This window comes from Lepisosteus platostomus, chromosome 9 (assembly GCF_059453375.1).
Source record: "Lepisosteus platostomus isolate fLepPlt1 chromosome 9, fLepPlt1.hap1, whole genome shotgun sequence".
In the NCBI taxonomy this organism is placed as follows: Eukaryota; Metazoa; Chordata; class Actinopteri; order Semionotiformes; family Lepisosteidae; genus Lepisosteus; species Lepisosteus platostomus.
The window spans coordinates 53,199,990-53,225,468 of NC_142619.1; the positions used below are offsets into that span (position 1 = coordinate 53,199,990).

At 37.3% G+C, this 25,479-nt stretch overlaps 1 protein-coding gene across 11 annotated transcripts in view; it reads right to left on the reverse strand.

Annotated features, from left to right (window-relative positions):
- Positions 1-2,241: 2,241 nt before the first annotated feature.
- Positions 2,242-25,479, reverse strand: part of pclob (piccolo presynaptic cytomatrix protein b) — a 150,131-nt gene continuing 126,893 nt past the window's right edge. For 6 of the 11 annotated variants that reach the window (XM_088645580.1, XM_088645581.1, XM_088645575.1 and 3 more), the window contains 7 exons: positions 25,232-25,411; positions 23,120-23,255; positions 21,407-21,445; positions 20,440-20,525; positions 8,869-9,003; positions 7,011-7,156; positions 2,242-6,550 (listed from right to left, as the gene is read on the reverse strand). In XM_088645580.1, coding sequence (XP_088501706.1) covers positions 6,407-6,550; positions 7,011-7,156; positions 8,869-9,003; positions 20,440-20,525; positions 21,407-21,445; positions 23,120-23,255; positions 25,232-25,411 — 866 coding nt within the window. In that variant the 3' untranslated portion in view covers positions 2,242-6,406. The remainder of the gene's footprint in view (positions 6,551-7,010; positions 7,157-8,868; positions 9,004-20,439; positions 20,526-21,406; positions 21,446-23,119; positions 23,256-25,231; positions 25,412-25,479) is intronic. The other 5 variants (XM_088645579.1, XM_088645577.1, XM_088645576.1 and 2 more) reach the window with 4 other exon arrangements.

Genomic DNA, 25,479 nt, shown 5'->3' on the forward strand with positions numbered 1-25,479 from the left:
GTAAACAGTGATTACTTTAGTTATTTGAATATCAATTCAAACTAGCCAAGCAAAAACAATGTAAATAAATACTGACATAATTACTGTCTACATACTCCAATTATGATGGTGTGCATTGAATTGAATTGAACCCCTCCACAGTATATATAGAAAAATCATTGAGGAGATTTCAACTTACTGTATACAAATTTGTAACAATAGAGTAAGAAGATATGTTGAAATCCCAGGGATAAAAAGATATTTAATAAAGCATCTTTTTATCTTCTGTTGTGCACATTTGATTTCAGCATCAATGTAATTGGCCAGATCAGTCATCTAATGATACATTCACTGATATCCACTTGTAGGCTACCATCTTTCCATCAGCTGAATTTCACAGCAGAACCTACAACACAGCCTTAGTGTCACGATTATAGTCCCCCCTCCTTAAGGGTGCTCCAGCCCTTTCACTTTAGACTTAAGTCTGTGCACCTGACCCCTTTTCCCAGCCCACCTTAAACGCCAGGCGCTGACGCTCATCCTGGCTCTGCATATGGTTTCCGCACCGTGCGAGTCCGGGACCTGGAAGCGCCTGGTCCCGTTAAGGTTTTAACCTCTGTTCCTGTTCCTGTTCCTGTTCCTGTTCCTGTTCCTAGTCCGCCGGTTCTGACCCGGTTCGTGTTTTAATTTCCTTGTTTGGATGGATCTCCTGGCTATGGACTTACTCTTGTGTTTTTGGATTCCCTCTATGGATTACTCTTTTGGATTGTTTGCCTCTGCCACACCTCCTCCGTGCACCAGCGCACTTTGGACACGCCTCCCCTGTTTTCAGCCCCGTATTCCTGCATGACCTTTTCCTAGTGTTTCCCCACTTCTTCGGATTGTGTCGTCTGCATAGGGTCCGGAAAGAACTGTTTGTTACACTTGGCGTCTGAACATTTTGCTCCTTGGAAAATGTTCCCATTATGCATTAAAAGTAAGAGTTTTCACATGCCATGATGCCAATAATGAATTCTGCAGTCCTACAAATGTGATGATCAGGATAGAAGCATACGGATGGAAGGATCATGTGAATTGTTAGCATAATCATTCATTATCTTGTACAATGGATTTAATAGTACTTAATGGTACCCAAAAGAGATAAGAGATGTACAGCAAGGTAAATCCACAGAAATATTTGATCATAGCTGCATTTTACTGATCGGGCTGTGCGAACACTGTAGCAAAGCAGCAACGGACCCCTTCCTGATGAGGCCAGTGTGGAGGATTAATTGCTTCTTGGCAGGGGCAGCAGTGTTTAAGGTTCTGGGTTCATATCTGGAAAAGGGTGTCCTCCACTGCCAGACTGAAGGAAGTGAGCATCCCAGAACAGGGGAGGTTGCGAGGGGACTAGTGGAAGGGTGATTTTCTCTGTCTGCTTCAGTTACAGGGCCACATGCAATTGAGCAAAGCGACCTCTAGCGCTGGCTCTTCAGTCCTGCCATTCAGAGGCCTCATGGGTTGAATTGAACAGGGTTGGGTTTGTCATTTCTTTACTCTTTTCCCAATCCCCAAGAGCACCCATTTCTTTAAGTTCTATAAGGCACAGGGACACTCAGGGCTCAGCCTGTCCTCTCTGGGGTCCACACTCTGCGCTATAAGAAGAAGATATGATGAAAACCAGATGAATCCATCATTAGTAAGACCTCTTCTCTGGAGCTCTGTCTCACGGTCCTTCCAGGCTGGAGCTCAGACACAGACATGAAACCCTCTCTTCCTAATTGGTAAAACAAGCCCCTTCATTGGGCTAGAGTAGTGGCTAACTCTAGTCAGAGCCTATCCTGACTGCTCCTTTCCCTCACGTGAAATCTCGTTCCATTAGCTGCAGCTTATCCCACTTAACAGGAGGCCATCTTGTGGATTTCTCACAAAGCCATCTCACTAACTCACAGCTGCCAAAATACTGAACCGTGGTACTTTTTTCTGTATTTTCAGTCCAGAGAGTACACCTTTCCATCTTGTCTTCCTTGAGACTTCTTTCTGATGTTTGTGGTCTAAGAGCAAGACTTCTCTAGTATAATAATACATAATTATCTAATAACAGTGTGCATTGGTGGAATTTTGGTTTATTATCACTAATTATTTTGTGTACAGAAAACATTATTTTTATGTTATTGGTAAGTAATACCAGTGTAGCAATAGTGCATAAATGTTGTATGTTTAAAGAACATAAATCTCTCAGACAAAGAAATAGAAGTTCAAGTCACATGACTGTAGATGTGATTTTGTTTTCAATATTTATTATTTAGACTCAGGGAAACAGCCTTTTGTACAGCACAATTTGCATAATATCTCGATACATCCTGTGTACAACCACAAAACCATGACATTATTTTTTTTTATTTTTACATAGAGTGAAAACCCAGACAGATTTTACAAGCATATCTTTGTACAATCAGCATACTGCTTTAAATAAATTTATACAATTTTCTCTTTTAATAGAATCTGGAAGCAAAAATCATATTAACAAACCACCAACTAAACATGCAACATCCAATGTGAAAACATTTAAATTCTCCTGGATCTACTCAAGTTGATTTTTTGATTTTGTGAATTTTCAAGAAGTCAAACTTTAGGTCGGCTGTATAGATTCTGATGGGTTGATAGCACACACTCTATTGAGCCATTTACTGTATATGATCACCTGAGCACGCCACTGGACATTTATACAGATACAGTCAAAGAGAATTTTTTTTTTCCACATTCACATGCTCAATGCCAGACCAAATAAATAATTATTTAAATCTCTTCTTGTAGAAAAAAATGCTATATATTTACAAGGTTACAAATAAAGAAACCACATTCTCACAATTCACTTCAAGATAATTGTAAGACTTCTTGGTTTCCAGATCACCAGCAAACAAGAGATCAGTAATGGAAACAGAAAATGGAGCAATAGGAAAATTTAGGAGACAGCATCCAAACACTCTGAAGTTCAGATTAAAAAAATGAATAGTAAACCTTGATTCTATGTACTGTATGTGCATGTTAAACATTAGTTGTTTGTTGTTAGTGTTTTACATAATGAAAAATATATGATTGAACAATTTGGAATGTTAAGAACACAATACTGAAGAAAGGAGCATCTTAAGAACTGATTCAAAGATTTTGTGAAAAGGGATTCTGTCTCCATAAATTTATGTTCTATACAGCATTAAGCCACTTACTATGGGAAATGTAAATCCACTTTATCACAGAAAAAAATGCAGCAATTTTGTATGCATATTTTGTTAAAACTTTTTGTAAACAAAAATGTTGATTTGTGCTGCTGACCAAAATGCCCCTTTAGTGAATATTTCTTTTGCCTTCATTCAATAAAAACAGAACGCAAAAAAAATGTTTTTACAAACATTGCATACAGCAATCAGGAAAAAAGGATTTAAACATAAAGTGCACAAACTCAATTTGTACCATTTAAGACCCAAAACAGGTAGAAGATAAGAAATAAAGATACAGAATAATATACAAACAGAAAGCAAATATTCTCTTTATAAGATTCATTTTTTAGACAAAACATTTCTTTATATCTCCATACATTAAGAAAATGCATTCAAAGCACAAAGTCTATGTTGCATAGAATTACTTCAACAGAATCTATGGATTTGGTTATAAAAATTAGGTTGGCACGTGTTATAAGCACATTTGACTCTTTAACCAACCCTGTAGCTTTTAACACTGCAAGAGCATAACTGACATCTGTATTGTATGTGTATTCAACAGTTTATTCACTCATACCTCATAGTACTCAGTACCACATGGAAAGTCCGGAGACTATTTGGTCTGCTTTTCTCACTTTCCTTTTGTACAATTATACATGATCACAATCATCCAATCTAGTGTAAAAGAAAGGAAGATGGGGATATTCGAGCACTGTATAAATCTAACACCAAATAGTGTTGGTCAGTTTTTAATGAGCTGAAAGCATACTATTAAAAAAAATTAGGCACTCATTTAAAAAAAAATGAGGAAAAAAACAACTGCATTAGGAGCGCTGGTGTGAATAATGACGGTGAATGACACGAAACCTAGCTGCTCCAAGAAAAGGTAATTGATTGGAAAACACAGGAGCTAATGAGACCAGTGGAAAGGAACAGGATGCAAATACATAATAACCAGCTGTAGAGAAATAACATCTAGTACTGTGAAGGACGACTGGCACCATAATGTAACACAGTTGGACCCAGGACTTCAGAACTCTAACATTGTAAACTTCCGCATTTTAGAAAAAAAAAATAAAGACACCAGAAGTACCTGTGACAACATTTTACAACAGTTATCTGGAATGTTATTTTACACAAAGAAAGGCCGGGCAACAACCACAAATTATGGTACTTTGACACAAAATGAATCATTTCCAGTTTATCTACAGAATAATAGTGTCAGGACACTGAAATTTTAGTCCAAGGATTCAAAATACTGACAGGCAAGATTCCTGGTTTCTTTGGAGTGAAGAGCCTGCCTGAAGTTACAGTACCATTAACTGGAGGCAAGTTTTGCTTACTGGAGCCCAAGTGATTCTTGTACCTCTAAGCAAATGTGAGAAAAAAAAACTGCATGCGTAAGACTGAAGCATGTGTAAGACTGAACAAAATTAAATATATACATGCTATTCTGTTTATTTTTATACTTAAGGGAAAGATCATAGCATTTTTATTTTCAGTGGAGCTTCTATGGATTCTGTTTGGACATGACAAAGTGACTATAACAAGCAGTTCACTGTAGCGCCACATAAAGAAATCAAACAAAAATAAATAAAGCAATGAACTAAAAGCAAATGTATGTTTTTTTATTTTAAAAGTCTGAAGGTATGGCCATTACCAATGAGTCAGTCAGGAATGTCAGCACAATATATCTTAAGAATCCTGATTCATACATAATATTGTATTTCACTTCTCCGTGTTTAATCCTCCATGGAAATACCAGTGTCACCTATCATGAATGCTCACTGTCATAAAGAGCAATCATTACAAATCCGTAAGCAACAGAGATCTGTGCTCTGTTCAGACAAAAAGCCTTAACAGCCAAACCTTTGCAGATCTACTGTATCTGTAACAATGGTGGTCACTGTTGAATACAACTTTCAGTTCCATAACAAATGATTTCATGATTCAAAAGACAATATTTTAATTAAATGCATGTCCAGAACAACATTTTTCAAAAGCAACAAAGAAATAAATGGTGAACAGTGTAAAGCATATTCATATCATTTATAGTTAAATTTATGATTATTTGTGCATATACAGAAGTAGTGCTGTCCAATATCTTTCCAATTTCTGGCCACTTATTACTACCTTTATTATTAGAATTTCTATATACATTATTATACTGACTAATTACATATTTAGTATGTTTTGTAACTGATATGAAAACAGGATTTTGGAAATATACAGTATATTGGAGACAACAAGGCTCCAGGGAAAAAGTGTTTAGTTCTTCAATTTAATACATGCATTTTGTACTATTTCCTTATTCAAGACAAAGGGCTTGAATAATGATGGCTGCATTTCCATGTTTTGCTGGCAACCCATAATGGAGTTTTAAGTGTTCAGAAGGAGGTCAAACCCCAATCTCACCCTCTTCTGCCAGCCTATGTATAAATATCATGCCTCTTGCTTACTCACTGGTCCTCTCTCCTTCTCATCTTCACCTTCCATTCTTAAGGACGGGTTTTCATTGTCCTCAGGCAGGTTAGTTACCCAGGTGAAATTCACGACTCTCATTACTAACGTAGGGCTTGACCAAACTACTGCAATAAGAAATTTTTTGGGCTTTGTATTTTTATGACATACTGTAGTTTCAAAAGTATTAGAGGCAACCATTTTCACTTGTTCTAGAACTGTTCTTTCAAACGAATAAAAACAAAAAACATTGCAAGCACTGCAATGGTACCGTAATGGGTGAATGATGAGAGTGGAGGAGAAAAAAACTGTTCCCTTCATATACCTTTGTGGCAATGTGCTGTTGACACCTCTTGGGTCCAGGGGATATTCTAACACTCCTGATAAGCACAAGATGCAAAAGCTGACGCCTTGGTGCTTGCCCAGGTCTGTACTGCATATTTAACTCACTGTTGTGTGACACTGAAAGCCAATTTGCTTCGTCTTTCACTCCACTGGATTTACACCTTCCTGTAAGTGCTCATAGGTTTCTTTCCCATTTCTTTTTTTTTTTTGCATGTTGCTTGGCTCCATCTTCTATTCCTTATCCAATAATCTCCGCAAACCTTAAATCGCAATAGCAGCCATATTCTAAAAAAATCATCCCTGAATTAGTTCCAGTCCCCCATGGGAAACTAGGATCTGTTCATCTTATGTACGATACCAGTAATCTCACGAAACCCCAAACCCTTGACATCCTCTCACAAACCTGAAACAAAGAGCTGTTTTATTTATGAATGGCTCTGAGTGGAGCTGACTAGTAGTTTGTGCCAGTTTACAGATCGTTTTCTCAGGTCCACCTTGTCAAGCCAGACGTAGGCCTCTCCAATTAATGTCTTCTTCATAAACTTCCCTCCATTTGACACCAAAAAGAGCTGCATAAGGAAAGAAGGTAAAATGAAAAAAGTGCTGTAAATCATGCATGATATTATGTAAATCTCTTATTCATTTTTTTCCACTCTTTGTGAGGGAGCTGGAGCCTACTCACACCTACTGTAGGACCAATTTTACCAGAAGCCAATTAACCTACCAGTACATTTTTCAACCGTGGGCGGAAACTGGAGCACCCAGAAAAAACCCATGCGAGCACAGGGAGAACATACAAACCCCAAGCAGATATCACCCCAAGTCTGGAATTGAACCCAGGGCCCCAGCACTGCGAGGCAGCAATGCTATCAAGCTCGACAGCCGTGCCACTCAATATATATGTAATTTTACAGTGTTTCCTAAATAAAGAGGACACACTGCTGTGTACAGCTGTGTGTAACTGTTTATTCTGGGCAGGCTATTGCTGTGCCTGCTATGGAAACACTGTTCTTTTGCCCTCGGTTGTACCTGTAGAGAATGGCCCGCTGGATTCATGTTGAACCGGAATGTCTCATTGAAAGATGGCTCGCGATCATGCCTGCACACCCTTGTCTTTTTCTTAATCACCCTCTTCTGCGTCGCCACATTAATGACATACAACTTCACGTACAAATCTGCAACGAAATCAACAAAAACAACTCTTTGTAGTTGAATGAGAAATACCATTCATGGTCAAAATATAGAGGTCTTCATCTTCAAGACCCAAAGCCACACCCTTACAGTGAATGTCAAATCCACTGAGCAAAAGGACCGGTCAAGGGTTTGAAACATCTTTAACGTTCCAGAGGGTTACAACACTGTCACAGTGTTGTACCTATATTAAATAATGTCTTCTGTAGCTACAGGGATACAAACTACAAGGCAATTCATTTAAAACCAAGAATAGGAGATACAGTATGTTTTTCACAAAGGGTTGTGTCAGTCACCCAGCCATGTTTATGAAGCTGAAATAGGAGCACAAGAAAGTTCAGCGGCCCTTCTAGCTTCTTTGGATGCAAGTACTTAATTGATCTGAGGGTATCATCCAGCCATTTCTTGACAGAAGGCACATGGCTGACCAGTGTGGTTCACACTCCCACAATTCCTTGTGTCTCCTGTTCTCATTTTTAAAAGTGCATTTTAAAGTCTTCTGTGTTCAAAACTGAAAAAGATTAATTTCCTTCAGCCTATAGGATATTACTTTAAACCCAGAAATGGATCTGGTTGCTCTGCTTTGGAATGATGCCAGAGCAGCAATCTGTTATCCATCAAGCTAACCAAAATTGCACACCTTGTAATTCAATTTCAGACAAGGTCTTACTAGGGCACTGTGCAATTTTAACATAATATCCCTTTTTTAATTCTCCATTTTTGACTCATATCCTAACATTCTCTTTGCCTTTTAAAGTATTTTTCCATAAGTCACTTCAAGCCCCGTATTTTCCTTTTTATACTGTATTTATTCATTTATAAAATTGCAAATTAATATTTAAACATACGTCTGCATTAGAAGACTTTTAATTTCAGGTTTCTACACACTACTGAAGATTGTTTTTATTGTTTGGAATTTTCATTACATTATCTACACTTTTCTAAATCCTCCCATTATAATGAATATATTTTATTAAACAAATATTGTAGTATTCTATTATAAATGTTCTTTTTTTGGGGAGGGTTAGGATTTAGACACATTCAGTTATAATCCCAAAGATGGTATTTTAATGTATATTCCAAATATTTATTAAATACCAAATATAAAATACATATAAATGACAAAGTCTACTAATTGTGAATAGTCTTATTGCAGACTCTTGTTGTTCATCACTAATTACATCACCCCAGAATAGATTATCTGTACTCTATACCAATTCAAAACTTTTATGCTTACTGTAAAATGTGACCAGATCTTTTACAGAAACTTTATCAAAGCCATCTATAAATCTAAATGCTATTTTGCATATTTTCTGCATGTCCTCTACTGTTGTTCTTTGATACATTTACTTTTTTCAAGAAATAATTATCAGCAAAATTAGAATATCTTAGTACTCAGAATTATTTGTGCCTTTCTGCAGAAGGAAAGAATTACCTGTGTGAACTTAGTCCATTGACAGGCTCTCCACATCTCCAAGAATAGCCAGGTCTTCAGGGTTTCCCTTCATCCTACTGTAGCTCGTTAATAATTAATCCAACCAATAAACTGAGGAAATTAACTAAGCCTTTTCAACCAGTGGTGTTAGACAAAACTGGCAAGACACTTCCACTCAGGGACCAGAGCTACCAGAATCTGTTTTTTATTACACCGGACTGAATAAATTATCATATTAAAAGCTACACTCTCATCTCTTACCTGGAAGGTGATCGGGAGATTTGAATTTATAGGTTATATTTCTACACTGAAGAATTTCCACTATCAACTGTTCTCCTTCTGTCTTCATTTCTTTCTTCAAAGCAATTTTAATCTCCCCCATGACTTGTGTTTTACCTGTATGGAAAAAAAAAGATTGACAAAAATAACCTAAACACACATTTTCCAGACAAGTATTGTAATATTTGGAAATACATAGAAATGTAAATGCAGAAATTTAAAATAAAGCCTAACAGTTTAATCTACACCTATCCGAGTTTCCGATAAATTATATACTGTATGGCTTCAGTTTGCCCACAATTACAGGAAGTGTAATAATGCAAATTTCTCATGTATACATTTTGTTTATTTGATTGTAAAATTATCATGAGATGTTTGCTGTCTGAGCAATAATACTGGCAAATGTGCATCACTCTGTCACAGATGGAAAAAATACAAAATACAAAGTTTGTCATCTCATCTTACAGTATATTTTTGCAAAAACAGAAAGGGCTTACTTTTCATTCCCTTAAGTTCACTTAAAGGCCACCAACAACTGTCACAGAGCACATCTTCAAGAGTTAATTAAGTTCAATCGTGCAAATATACTGCATCATAAATAGTAATTAAGTTTTGACTGAAATGCCCTTATCAAATGGATCAGACACCAAAGCTTTTCAAGCAAGCCAATTCATGATATTTTTAATTTTATTCAAGATTTCTGTTTACGCAGAAGGACAGTATTTGCTCACCAACTGGCATTTCTGTTTTTTCCCTTTTTTGTTTTCGGCAAATAGCCCTTTCTGAATGTGCTCACGATTTAACTTTTAAATCCCAAAACAGCCTTTCCTTTTATTCAGAGCAACACAAAACATTTATGAGTTGGAATATTGGCTCACTAATCCTGTACAATGCAAGGAGGGTTTAGGCTGAGGAACTTCAAGGTTGAACCAGTCTGTAATTCAGAACAAATAGCAAGGAATTTAAATACCTGTTTCCAGTTAATTAAATTAAGAAATTTATTAAATTCTTGAAATTTAGTGCTAATAAATATTTCCTATAAAATAAATATTTATTTCTTGAAATGAACTGAAAAGAACTAGTTGTATGGTACCATAATCTGAATGTACTGTAAAGTTAAAAATTATTTTTTACTATAGTGGATGCTGTCACCTTTCTAAATCTTGTGTGATAAAGGCATGACCTTTCACACAGTCTGTCCATTCTCTCTAACATTCACAGTGGATAATAAGTGTCATTATTGTCCACTTTACTCTCTTGGTACACTTTGCTTGCTAAGTATCTGGGTATACTGTACTGTATATTGAAACAACAGTTCTTCCTCTGTCAGGTACAGCACATGGGAAATACTTAATGAGAAAATTATAACACACTTGCACCAACAAGGGATAACAAGGGATAATGTAAGTGTCCCTTGCTATGCGCAGTACATTACATAGACACTCATTTTTATATATTAGGGTACAGTAACTCTAAAAGAAGTAAGCTAAATTAAAATAATACTGCTATTTACAAGTTTAGTTTTTATGACATATTTTTAAATAAATACTCTGAAAAGATTATTTCCAGAAAGAAAATCGCATAGGACAGGATATGTAAGACACAATTTTTAATTCCTTATATAACCATTTTTGAAACACTTTACAGAAAAAAGTCATAATTCTTCACACTAATCATGACTACAAACGTTTGAGTATAAAAAAGAGTCATTAACAAAAAAAGTAAGAAAATGCTACAATAAGCAAATCTCTTCAACGGCTTTACTCATGCATTCCCAGAAGATCAACCACATCTTCTACAAAATGAAAAATACTTTCAAGTAATTAAGTCTTCACCCAGCTCAAAACACATAAACAGAATGCTCTACGCTACATTATCATGTACATTGTAGAAAGGCTTCAAATAAAAGGAGGCCATTCGGCCTTTCCAGCCCATTAGTTAGTAAGTAGCTAATTGTTCCAAGAATCTCATATAGTCATTTCTTCAAAGAAGCTTGGGTATCAGCTTCAAAAACATGCCTGGGCAGCTTGTCCCACATTCCCCCAGCCCTTTCAATAAAGAAGTGCCTCCTGTTCTCGGTTTTTAAATGCACTTCCACGTACAAGTCAGGTGAGAGGGATTATTTCCTGTGACGCATCCAGTAGTATCTTCATGATGCTGCTGCCCAGTATTCAAGGATGGAGGTGTACTGTGTGTCTAACTTAATGCATGAAAGCTCATCACCCCATTCAAGACTTAAAGGTCCAGTCTTCCACACACAGTAAGACTGCCAACCACTCAGGTGCAAAGGAACTCCAACAGAAACAGCAAACTTCGTTAAGTTCGTTAATATCTTGCTAATGAGGTCTCTTATGCAATTTGTACTGCTAATCACACACAGTCTTCCCCTCAGGAGCTCAATCCATGCTCTACGATTAAGTCTCTTAATCAGTTCCAGGGAGTATGCCCATGGATTGAACTGCCTCTATCCTACAGGGAGCCATCTGCACATGTTGATATCCACTATTTATAGACCTGATCAGGGTTTTTTTTTCCCCTGAGAGGTAATGTCTTAACCTGCTGCTATTCAGAACAAGCTAGCCTAGGAGTTGCCATGTGTGTGAGCTGAGAACTTCGAAATACAGTTTGAAACCAGCTTTTTGCATGGCTGCAATATACTGATGTGCCGAATAACCCATTTTAAAGCATTTAAGAGAATTTCATGGGAGTGTGTCAAGTGACCATGGAACAAAATATAAAGATGATAAATATCATGTTTGTTAAAAAAATCTCTTCCTTTCCATGCCTGTCACGACTAGCACAGTATCACTAGTTTGTTATGTTTTTGAAATGGCAACATCATCATCATCCTTTGTTATGGATAATCCCAAAAGGAATTGATTCAATACCTGGAAATGAAGATATTTCACTTTTTTTTTTCCAAAGCAATTTTCTTAGCAAACTTAAATTAAAAAAGAAACAAAAAAGTACAGTATAAGAAATACAATATGCACACAATGCAAAATTGTTACTTTGTGTCATGTTTTAAGTATTACATAATCTGTCCACAAGGGGGAGAAATTAAACAACTGTACATGATTTATGTTGAACAATCTTACCCATGGACTGTACTATGGGTTGTATAATGATTTATCCTGTGATGAATCAATCTTCACGGAGTATCTGAAAGTCATTTAATATTTTGTATAATATACAAAAAATTGTATATATTTTGTAGTATTTTAGACTGGAAAAAAGTCTAAAATAATACACATATGGGTTTTAAAAACATAAAATACTCATTAATAGTATGAATAGTAAAGGTAATTCTTTATATAATGATCATAGTGACATTATTAAAAACACAGATCTGGCCTTTCAATAGTTCCTTAATGGTGTTCTAAGGGCCACAGCTCTTTGGAAAATGTGTTAAGGATACTTGGTCTAGAGTCCTGGCTGGTTTAATGATCTTGCTACAGTATAGCTTGAAGTCCTATATTCCACCAAAACCTAATCAGTCCTTGTCTATATTTATATAAAGTAAATCACAGATTAATCTCACTCAAACTGAGCCTGAAAGGCACAAACATTAGAATGTAAGAAAACTTAGACACATGAGATGGTCGTTTAGTCCATTCTGCCCATTCTGTAGTGAATTGATCCAAGGGTCTCATCTAGCCATTTCTTGAAAACTGCAAGGGGTATCTTCTTGAAAAACATAGCTGGGTAAACTCATACCTCCTTCCTGGTTTCCACATATTTGACCAGATTAAAAATGTCTCATATTATTTCCACTTTCCGCTGTGAAAAAAAACTGTTTGGTTTCCATTCATTATTTTTAATAGAATAAGAAGAACTAAAATTTCATTCCAACAATACCTTCCAAAAGGTGCCCAATGGCACTTTTGCAAGGAACCACTGACCTCTATAGATGTGCAATTAATTTCACTCCAACGCTGTGAGCTAATTAACCATTTCACCTCTCTTTTTAGCACAACTAAAACAAAATTACCCTTAATACCAAAATGAGTTGTATTTGACTGAATCAACAAACAAATGTTCTGTATGTCCATCTGACTTTTTGTACTCCAGAAAAGACGGACTGTGGGAAGTTTTAAAAAAAAAAGAACACTGAAGTCACAGTGTGTGTACAGTGTGTGGAAAAAAAGAAAAGTCAGCTGTGTTTGCACTCGCCTCCGCTTCATGCTCAGTTATTGGAATAGAACAAATACGTTTCCCTCAAGGCAACATGACAACAAAGGCATCCAAGAGGTAATTAAAAAACACAGCAGAGGACAGAGAGTAAAGAAAATCTGAATAACAATTTGTTTAACATAGTTTAGTGGTAGTTATATTGGCATTTCCATTATGTTAGCCACTGCTATAAAAAGAATCCACTACGAGATGCTACTGTAATATGTTCTTGTGAGCCAAACTGTAATGAATTCAGAACGGATGTTTACCCCAAGTACTAACATCCAAAATATACACCTCATTCTTTTTTTTTAAAATGAAGTTCTTTTGTGTGGCAAAACTAATCTATTTTGTCCACCAGAATGTTGTTATTGATGTACTGCAGCTATCGCTGATAAGAATGAATGTGCCTGGCCAGACGAAGGGCCATAACAACCATAACAACCAGAGGAAGCCTTCGCCAATTTCAAATCTCTCCGTAGTGCTGGCAGTTATAAGCAAACCACACCCCTTCTGGCAGGAGCTGGTCACTGCAGGCTTAAGACAGCCCAGATCTCTTGACTTATAATAATTGCTTACACTTATATAGCGCTTTTCTGGACACTCCGCTTTACAGGTAATGGGGACTCCCCTCCACCACCATCAATGTGCAGTGACGGCAGCCATAGTGCACCAGAACGCTCACTATACATCAGCTATCAGTGGGGAGGAGAGCAGAGTAATGAAGCCAATTCATAGATGGGGATTATTAGGATTATTGGTAAGGGCTGATGGGAAATTTGGCCAGGATGCCGGGGTGACACCCCTACTCTTTTCGAGAGACGCCCTGGGATTTTTAATGACCACAGAGAGTCAGGACCTCAGGACCTCGGTGTTACGACAGCTCCTGTTTATAGTTTAGTGTCCCCATCACTATACCGGGGCATTAGGATCCACACGGACTGCAGGGTGAGCGCCCCAGCAGCAACCTTAGTTTTTCCCAGGAGGTCTCCCATCCAGGTACTGACCAGACTCACACCTGCTTAGCTTCAGTGGGCTGCCAGTTGTGAGTTGCAGAGTGATATGGCTGCTGGCTAATAGGCCCAATCTAATCTGTAGAGCAGCAGTTCTGAATTCCTGGTCCTGGAGACCCACACACCTGTTGGTTTTTGTTAAAGCCAAGCCCTATGTGACACAATCAAACCCTTCATTGACTTTGCATGCTCTTAAGCATGCTGGAGTTTTAACTGCTGTATTTTGTAAGTGAAATAATTTCCCAAATTTGAGACTAGAAACAAAATGCAAATATTGCAATGAAGCAGCTTCTTAGATGGAGTAAGGCTTCAATTTCTTAATGAAGGTGGAGTAGAGTGAAAACTAGCAGGTGTGTGAGTCAGCACGACCAGGCCTGGGAACCAGTGCTCTAGAAGGAAGAATTTTCCAATAGAGCCATTTTGTTCAGCAGATAAGCACTGTCTCCATACAATGGTCTATATTCTTTATTCTGCTATAAAAATGAAAAGCTGTTCTGGACTTGAGAAAATTTAGTAACAGAATACATAAATAGCTACTGAGAGAAAATTTGCACATAAAAATGCAAACTACTGCATTTTGGAAATAAAAAATGTAATGCCCAGCACTCCTCTTGTAATTCAAAAAACAAGAAGGCTGTTCATACATATATTAATAATTGGAAACTTTTACAAAAAGAAATCTGACTCACCAGATACAGAAATAGAAATCAACCTGTCTAACCAGGGAAAGAGATCATTGGGAGATCGTTTGAATAAAGGCTGTGTCTAAATTAATCTTGACGGCAAAAATAATACACAACACAAACTGTGCTGATGCAATATTTCAGATATGGAACCATTTTGGACATATTTGTACCACATTCTCAAGATTCAAGCACTTCTAGAGCCTCACTGGATGCAGAAAAACACTGCTCTTAAGATCCCACAAGTTCAGAAACACCCAAATTAACTATGCAAAACATATTTTTTATACAAACCCAGGATGAGTTTTGCAAAAACCGTTTAAATACACAGAGTTTCTAATTCGGTGCTATAATTGTGACATTAAAAGCTCCATTGTGATGGTAGAAAAATTACACAAAAATATTTTAGAGCTTGGAAGGAAAATTGCAGCAGAATTACGGCACTGACTACAATATAATGTAATAATGTTTTTTGAGCATACGGAAAAAAAGCTCATCTGTAAATTAAATTTCAAGGGTTTAAAAATCGTATTCTGAGCAGAGAACAGCATAACTCAAAATCTCATTTACACTGTTCAATCCCCTCAGAGCCAAAGCTCCGGTGTCAACATGGTGAAAACAGCTGTCACTCACATATGACTCATCGTTTTTGTGCTGACAGCAATTAACAGACTTCACTGCAAGGAAACACAACATTTTTCAAATAAATATGCCATTTCAATAAAGTACCAGAAAATGGAGGAGAAATGAAGGCTTTAAGAATCTGTCTAATTGCCAGAACTTTCACGTTGAATGTACAGTATGAAGAAATGGAAGAAACATCAATGAAAAATTGTCATCTCGTGCACAAAATGATTGGCTCTGAAAAAAAATATCCTTTATGAATCAAAATATATTCTTTGAAGAACCAACACATTCTTTGAGAAAAATAAGAACTGTAAGGTTTGGCTCAGAGTAAAGTAGCATTTTGTTTTTCGTTGGACAACAGGGCTTGCCTGAAATCCAAACATCCATTCATTTTCTAACCACTTTACCCAGAGGCTCGAGGAGGAGCTGGAGCCTATCCCAGCAAGCAACGGGCACAAGGTAGGATACTCCCTGGATGGGACGCCAGTCCATCACAGGGCACATACAGACACAAGCGCGCACACATACTCACACCAGGGCCACTTTTCCCAGAAGCAAGTTAAACTACCAGTATGTCTTTGGACTGTGGAAGAAAACTAGAGCACCAGGAAAAATCCTACACAAACATGGGGATTGGGGATAGCATACAAATTCCACGCAGATAGTACTTCAGGAATCGAACCCAGAGTTGTGAGACAGAAATGCTAACCACTGCATCACCCTCATTCTCATTTTTTTACTAAGAAAAGAAGTCTCGCAACGAAGAGATCAACTTTAAACTGGTTTCCTGCCTGAGAAAAGTGATGTTTTACACTTACATTCTAGCCAATGAATGACTTCAGAACAATGTGCTGTATTGCACTTATGGGGAGCAGAGACAACCTGTCCAGACTGTCTATTAAAAAAATTCTGAAAGTTTATCCAACCAACACTAATACCAGCACTTACTTCACTAGTCAAGCGATAGTTAAGAAGCAGTAGACACATAATTTGAGTTGTCAAAACCATGAATTGGTTTGTCGCCTGTCTGAGCAAAAGACAAACCAGATAGAGGTCTGATGACGGAGGAGCACGGTTGAGGGAGAGGTGTGAACAGGTAATGTTCGAGAGGGGGTGCACTAGAAATCGTGATGCTCACACAGAGGTGAGCAGAACTGGGTGGGATTAGGGCTTCACCTCTCCACAGACGTTCCTTTAAAACACAAACCTTCCATCACAAAAAATAACATACTTGAATAGAGCATCATGTACTCTAAATAAAGACCCCTTTATGTACTGGCTATAAGCATAGCTAAAAAATGCAATAAATGTTAATATCACTCCATCATCAGATCAAGAACTCTAATGCCTTGTAGCAATCATTGCCATTCACAGCCTATCCCTAGAAAACAGGGTGAAAAACAGGAATACCTACAGTAGTAGAAGGGGCATTAGTCCTGTCCAAAGCAATCATACTCATAGGGACAATTTATACAAGTGAGGACTTTTTCAAAGGATGCAGAAAGCTATGAATCTGCAGTTTTCACCACCATTCCATCATACTGCCAGTACATCTACACATACATCTGCATCCAGAAAGAAGGAGTGGTTAATTTGTCACTAAAAAGTAGGAAGATATCACAAAGGTTCAGATGTGGAACCTTAATCAGAAACTGTAGGACTTAAGAAGCCTCACAACTGTTTTTCTAACAATCTCTTTCTTTCAGATGAGAAATTATTTAAGGGTTTAATGATACTATTTAGTGTTTGTCACACAATGGCCTGAGGAAGGCCAAAGTAGGTCCGTTTTATAACAGAATGGCTCTGCCGCAAAAGCACTCAAGTAAAATAAGAGCAGTTTATTTACAGTGCTCCCAGTCCCCCACACCAGAAAACAAAACCCCCAAATAGAAACAAAACTAATTCTTCAGACAAAGATAAATCCTCCTTTTCTTATTGCTTTCTCTCTGTTTTCAGTCACACTACCTGACATACCAACCACCATCAACAACTCACTCTTAGGCTGAGGAGCCAGCTTAAATAGCCTGTAAGCCCCTCCCCCTCTGGAGCAAACCATTTCTCCAATGCAATGCATGTGGTTTTTCCCATCTCCTCCAGTGAGTATCCTCCATTTTGAGAGCGCTCTCCATTCACACCACAATACTCACTCATACCTGTGTTTAATTGTTTTTTGTATGTGACTGTATATGAAATTAAGTATGTGTTTATGTACGTGAATGTATATGAAATTAAGTAATAGAATTTACTAGTCAAGCCCTGATTGTGCACCCTCAGGAACTTATCTAGCAGCTGCTCAATGGAAGGTGTATGAATATTGTATTTCCCGTGCTATCTGTACCTTGTGACAGGCTCCTCTGTTACAGTGTTAATTTCATATTTCATTCCTAAAAACATACACGTTATTTAAGGTCAATAGAATAAAAAGCACAAGTAATCAACATAGGTTAGAACTGAACCTTAAAACATTTACACTGCTAATCATCTTTTTTTCCTGTCTTATATTCCATGCTCCACAATATTTTTTGAAATTTGTCAGAAAACAATCTGGTTGTGTGTTTCTTGAGCCGTCTAAGCATCATTACACGCAATTGTTCATGCTATCTTTCTAGATGAAGTGCCAGGCCCATGACAGAGCATTTTTACTTAGATCCAATTACTCCTCTTCCGCTCATCTGAGAGATTAGAGATACTGCAGTGATTTCAACTTGCACGGCAAGAGCTGTCTGTTCCCATCATGGATGGAAAGTGTTCTTGTCACGACAGTCTCTGAAGGCACTTTTACACTACTCTCACTGGAGGCAGATAAGAGGATGGTCCTTTTTAGTCTCACCATTATCAATTTCATGAAATGGGGAAAAACATTTAAACCTCCATGTGTGAGCATACACATTTTAACCTGCTAGGATTATACCCATTAACAGAACTGATTACACTTTCACAGGGAACTACTGTACTGTATGTGGTACCCTCTACATGAAATTGAGTGCCATAGAGCAATACTTAAAAGAAATTATTTTTCATCAATTAAAAACAGTACTATTGTGTATTGTGCCTATTTTACTCTCTACTGTATGTCCTGTATTTTCCTTGTTAAGTATTTACTGTAATACACAGTTTTATACTATGCTGAGATATATTATAATATAACTAATGCTATAGCTTCAAATACATACTGGATACTGTATGTGTGTGTATATACAGTATACACAGTGTGAACAGAGAAACTAAACTGTGTTATTTTCTGTGAATTGTGAGACGGGAAAGCAATTTTGCTTCTATCCTCCCGTAGATAAAATGTTTTGATCAATGTTTTCAACATCTTTCCTTAATTAGTCTGGTATTTTTTTCAGCACAAAGGGTATTTTGTCATTGACAGATTCTGCAGATCATTATTCCCCGGACATCTGACATGGTTAAGGTCTGGGCATGAAATACAAATCGATCGGTGAATATCGCAGTGTTCCCGTGACAAATCATACCAAACTCAGCATGAATTAATAGCAAACAAGTTTTTTTCATTTCCAGTGATTATTTATTATTCTGAAAACATACTGTATATAGATTATTGAAAGTCCTTTGATGTAAAAGTGCTTTTAAGTGAAAAAATCTGTATCTATTTTAATTATTTATTTAAGTCTGGTTGTCTTTGTAAATGCAGTACACTGTACATATCTTGTAAGTTGTAAAGTAATTTTTTTGGGGGGTGGCAGTGCAGTGGTTAAGGATCTGCGCCTGTGGCTGGAAGGTTGCCGGTTCGTATCCCGCGGCCGGCAGAGAAATCCTACTCCGCTGGGCCCCTGAGCAAGGCCCTTAACCCCAACTGCTCCAGGGGCGCCATAGAAATGGCTGATTCTGCGCTCTGACCCCAAGCTTCTCTCTCTGTCTGTGTGTCTCATGGAGAGCAAGTTGGGGTATGTGAAAAAAGACAAATTGCTAACACAAGAAATTGTATATGGCCAAGAAAGTGATCTTATGTTTTACTAATAGTCACCAAATGTCATCTGCTCTTAGAAGTATTCAGCGGTTAATCATTTAGACATCATTCAGACAAGTTTGTGGTTTGTGTTAAAATAAAAGCTATATTGCAGTTTGATCTATGTTCATTTCAGACAGCCAGGAAACTCTGCCCACTGTAACAAGCAAGTGTATATATCAGAACAGGCAGCTGGCCAGAACTATTTGTGTGACTGTGATCTGCATACAAATCTTTTAGTTTAGTATTTTTTCCATTACAAACTGGAGGATATTAAATACTGTATATATAGAATACTGTACTGGAAGGGGCACCTGTCCAGTCCAAATCATTCATACTCACAGGGACAATTAAACATGCAAGCTCCACACTACGGTATAGATTACTACAGTTCTGCGTCTTTCTGGATCTTTTTACTTCGGCTGAGGCACTGAAATAAAGAGCACAAATCCCTATGGAAGCTGTCACCTTAAAGAACGTGTTGCAAGACAATATAATTTGAACATACCATACAGTAATTGTACTGTGTGATCTAAATCATGGAAACATTACATACTATACCGTATGTAAAAAGGCATCATAAAAAAATCTACCACTGTATTTCGAAGCCGACTGAGAAGGATGTTTCTTAAAATATGAGGCAAAATAAAACATTCTTTGAAATTAGAATCTTAGGATTTGCTCTGTCAGTAGCAGGGATCAATACATTCTTGAAACTTTCAGGCAGATTAATCTGGCTCATTAAGTGTGCCATTAAATTATTTGGGCAAATGATGCAAAACCCAACTCGTATTGACATTATTATACAGTATGTGTCCATGTTTTAACCCCATCATATGAGTTTCTGGTTTTCAGGAATTTATTCTTAAGTAGCTCTCTCAATACAGACAATAAGGTAACATTGCATCGTACATTTAATGCTTTTTAACCATTGACATGCATAAATTCTTCTTAAAGTCTTGTTCTTGACATTCATTTTTAAGATCCCTTTACATACATGAGTGAGATGAATTCCAACCAAATGCTCCGCAACATTGTCATCGTCAGACCTGCAGAAAGCAGTGGTTTCATCACTGGGTCTTACCTTCTGCATCTCCTAGACCCAGTGGTGTCTGCTTTAGTGGGTCCTGACCCCTGGTCTTGTCCATGCCATTTGGAATAGCCTTTCCCCTTTAGGAAAAAAAAAAGAACAGTGTCGTCTGAATAGTATTATCATTGACGTTCAAGTACTGTAGCTGCGTCAGCATGCGTAGGCTGCAAAGGAACAAGTAAAGGTTATTCCATGCTGAAAAGAAAAGGGATACAAAGTTCAGCTGAGGGGTGGAAAAGAAAAACACTTCTTCAGGTGACAAGAAAAGAGTCACGACGTCTCTTTTCTTTTCAGTATGAAATAAATTTTCACTTTTTCCGAGTATTATCAATGTCGGCTTCAAACATCTGTAGCCTTTTAAGTGTTGTGAGATGGTGGTAGGTGGAGACGAGGTAGATGATCTTTTGTCAGCCACATTCCCCAGAGATCTTTGCTGAACTCGGCCACCTGAGCATCTGAAAGAAGAGCATTGGTTGGGTTGCAATTAAAACCCAGGCAGCAGAGGCTTCTTGATTTGGTTAGCATCTGCTGTTTGAAGAAGGCAAATCCCCTGTTACACACCTCCACCAGAGGAAATGAAGGAAGCAAGTCTTCAGCCGAGTTACAGACTGTGGAACCTGTAAGTTTTGTTGTGGGAACTTGTGAGTTTTGGAAGAGTGCTTTTTTAAGAGTATCGATTTGGATTTTTAAAGGTGGCAAGCTTTTCCAGGCTTCGGAGAAGGTCTTTAGAAGCAGTCCAGTGACAATCTCATAAAGACCAGGATTTAGTTTTGCATATTGAATATTCTTTACTTGCGTGATAAATAAAGCAGTGTTATTGCTGTATGGTTTGTGTATCTGCTTTCCAAGACACTGTATTACGGCACCCTGCACACAGGAGTATTGCATATGGTGGAGGATGCGGGCATGGCATTGCCAATTACTCTACGGATAATGTGTTTCAGACAAGAAATCCACCTACCATTCTTTTGTGTAGGAGTGTGATGTTTGTTCTTCATGCCTAAACACAATGAACATGTTAATGTTTACACTGTAATAGCTAAAAGACAGGCTGTAGCAGGGGAAAACAGTCAATGTGTGTGTTATCATTAAGATCATAAAGAATTTCATGTAATAAAAAGAAACAAAACTGTAAAAATTGAATTTTAAAAAAGAGTTTGAATTCCCACAGGTAATCAGATAAAGAACAATTATTTTCTAAAATGGCAGCATTGATTTTGTGTCTGCAATTGTGAGGGATGTGAATAATTTATGATCCCCCACAGAATGTTATTTCAATGCCTTTAACAGTAAGCTCTGGTCGGGACTGTGTTGGACAATCTAAAGGGGTAATAATACACTGTTATGAACACTGATCAGTTGGAATCTAATTGCATGCCAGCAACACCCATAGAAAAAATAACATTCCAGTTAACCTGCTGTGAGCTTTCATTCCAGGGGAATACTGATTTGCTTAGAAAATGAGCAGCACAGGATTACCCTCCCTTTAAATAAATGGGGAATTCTGGTCATACTGTTATGTCCTCACAATGGAAAAAATTGTCATGCTGGTTTACTCCCACTTGAGACTGATGTGGTTGTACAAGAGGATTAAGTGTGTTTTGTTCTAACACCATTAAAATGAAACGAAAGTTGGCCACTCTGTGCATATTCTAAAAAGCCTCCAAGTACTGTAGGATGACTGCCAAATAATGTCATTTCATTGTTCAATTTATTATGTTAATCATCTTATCAAGCATATTTGCATGTTTGGACATATTTCAAGGTTTACATTTATAATTAATAAACCTACAAGAAAGCGTATTTAAATTTCTTTTGGGGAATTTGTATGCAGCACAAACTCCATTCAATACTTTGCATAATAAGAATTGAGCCTTTGGGAGACAGCTAAAATTGGACAATTTAAAATAATGCGAGGAAGTATAGTTTTAATGCAGTCTGCCACACATGTTGATAGGACATTGCTATGGTCTCCCATGTTCATCGGCAGCTCTATAATTTAGTCTGCCAGATACAACCAGGATAATACTTCAATGATTGTGATTCGCCAGCCACAATTCTGTATTTTCCCACTGATGTTACTGTTGCAAGCCCCTGGTCTTCAAATGAATACTTACATTACTAATCTGATCTCACGGGTGCTTAAAGCATAAAACAAGCTTAATGTTTAGTTTACTGTAGGTGTTTTGCTTGAGAAGAATCTGTCACAAAGTAATACTGTGAAAATTAGAGGATTCACACTATATAGTTGTTTTTCTGATCTTGATATCAAAACCTTCACTAGAGAATATGACACATTTCCCTGTATACAGAGTAGTACCGGAGTACCAGTGTGTCGGCAGGTTTTCATTCCAACACTTAACAGCTTAAATCAGTTCATTACTGGCGTCTTGGGATGCCAGTATTTAACAGTTTATTCCAGCTCTTCAGGTGGTTGGTGCTTTGAAATGAGCTTGAGGACATATTGGCGACTACCCCTGGTATAGGCATTTAAAGAATTTAATGGCGGTAATTTCACCAAGTAGAACCACTGCTAATTCCTATTAACACTGCCAATGTTTAAAAAAAACTGATTTTTAATTCAACGAAATAGTGTCTGCAAGCCTCTGTCAATGTCAATATGCTTTCCAAAGGGCAAGAAATAAAAAAATAAATGCATGCATGGTATACTTACATTCGGGGAACAGGGAAGATATTGTTTTCTCCCACTGTGGTGCTGCCTTCACTGTCTTCACTGTATCCACTGGCAAAACTGCTCATGGACGAGGCAGTCGATGCAGCAGATTCTGTAACTCTGTGGCCGGACCTTGCTGTACAAAGAACGAACAGCACTATAAAGTGAGAGAATTCAATCTCTACAATGTCTGCTACTGCACTGCAAAGGACCCCACACTGTCCAGGTAGTTCAGAATACAATACAAGCCGCATACAGTAGTTGAGACAGCTTTAAATGATAGAAGTTGAGATCCTTCCTCCATCACATTGAATATACTAGGAGCAAAGGCCTTCATTATGTTCACATACTTTCTATGTTCACGGTCTTCACTTCACGTACAGTATACTGAGATTGATATTTTCACAATTCTCAGCAGGTTTTCCTTTTTAAAGACACCTGATTTCAGTCATTTCTCTTTCACTGGACAGCAAAAAGTAAGTTTTGTTTTCTCTGTAAGCAAAATACTGTATAATGTATTAAACAAAATAAGTGTACATATGACAGTCTTTCATTTAAAAACCAACAAGGCTGAAAACAATATTTACTCAAATAAGTTTAGCTGTCTGCTTCTCAGTAAATTGGGTATAATAAAATAATAAAAATGGTACATTGTAATGCATCTCTTTGCATAGGAGCACATTGACACATAAATGCAAATATAGGCATCAGCAATAGCTAACAATACTTGCACACTCACATCCACAAAAGTTTAAGCTTTTTATGAGAATTTACAGGTACTTGGATGTACTATTTCTTAAACATACAGGTCAGACGAGGACACAAGCACGTTTACACATTAATAAAACCAATCATAAAAGCATAATCACATGCTCATATGTACGCACATAGCCACACTAAAGTGCTAAAGCAAATTCAATTACACATTTAATTACATGTATATAAACACAAATTATATGAGAAGAACAATTATTTTTTACATGAATAGCAAGACTTTCCTGTGTAAATGCTGAATAACAGAAACAGTTTTTAGTATTTTATGTAAACGTTTTTTGGGGTGTAGCATTACATATTACCCTTTAGAAAGTGACTTTAAAACATTTTTAAATGATTAAAAATTTAAATTATTTAAAATTAGTTTTTATTTTTCTTCATAGCACGACACTACCTTAAAATGTCCTTAAAATGCAATACTGTATTTTGGTTCATACAGTGGTTGGACACAGACTTTATACAACCTCTACGCACCTATTGCTACATTTTCAAAAATTGTACAGGTACAATACTTGCATCTACCTATCCCTGAAATATAATTGTATGATGTAGATGTTTCTGCATAATTGTGATTATCTTTGAATCTGGGTTTAAAAAAAATCTAGACTAATGAAATATGATATGAAATGTTTGGCTTGTTATGAAACCATTTAGAATAATTCATTTATAATGCAAACCTTCCCAAAGGCCATATTAAGTAATTTCTAATGTTTTTGAACAGTTTACTAATACGATTTTCTGAAACATGGGGATCATTGTTTTGTAATACCCGAATAAATACATTTACAAATGTGCAAATTCATGCTCTTAGATGCAGAGACAAACCTTTTTCTTAATTATATAAGAACACAAAATTATTTAAACCCCAGAACAATTGCACAAATTCATACATGTCATTTTTCTGTAGTGTGCAAATGTTGCTGTTATTAAGATAAAGATAAAATCACTTTATTGGCCATATACAATTTCTTGCATTAGGAATTTCTTTTCACATGAGACACGCAGACAGGGAGAGACGCTTGGGGTCAGAGCGCAGGGTCAGCCATTGTACAGCGCCCCTGGAGCAGCTGGGGTTAAGGGCCTTGCTCTGGGGCCCATCTCTGCCGACTGCGGGATTTGAACCGGCAATCTTCCAGCTACAGGCCACAGAACCACCACTCCACCCTATTAATGGTCAATATTCGTTGCTTTGGTATTAGCAAACTGTCCACAGCCTTTAAGAAGTGCATCAGAGCACGAATTATTCAGGAAACACAGTAACTATGTCTCAGTATATACTGTATATATACTGTACGTTAACCCCTCATGTTTCAGTGAGACCAGAAGTGCACTTCTCACCTTCAGTCTTGGGTGTTCCTTCAGACATCACTTTCCTGATGGCGAGCTGACTTGTATCTTTGCTCTCATTGGCTGGTGAAGGCAGATTGTCAGACTGAGTTCTTTGAATTGGGAGGACTCCTGTTATGCTGTGTCTGTGCTGCTTCTTGGCATGACTTGCCAGACCGCTTTTATGAACTGCTGCGGCACGCGTGGGTGAAATGGAAACCCAGAGTATGTATCCTCACATGGCACCAGCTTACGCGTTA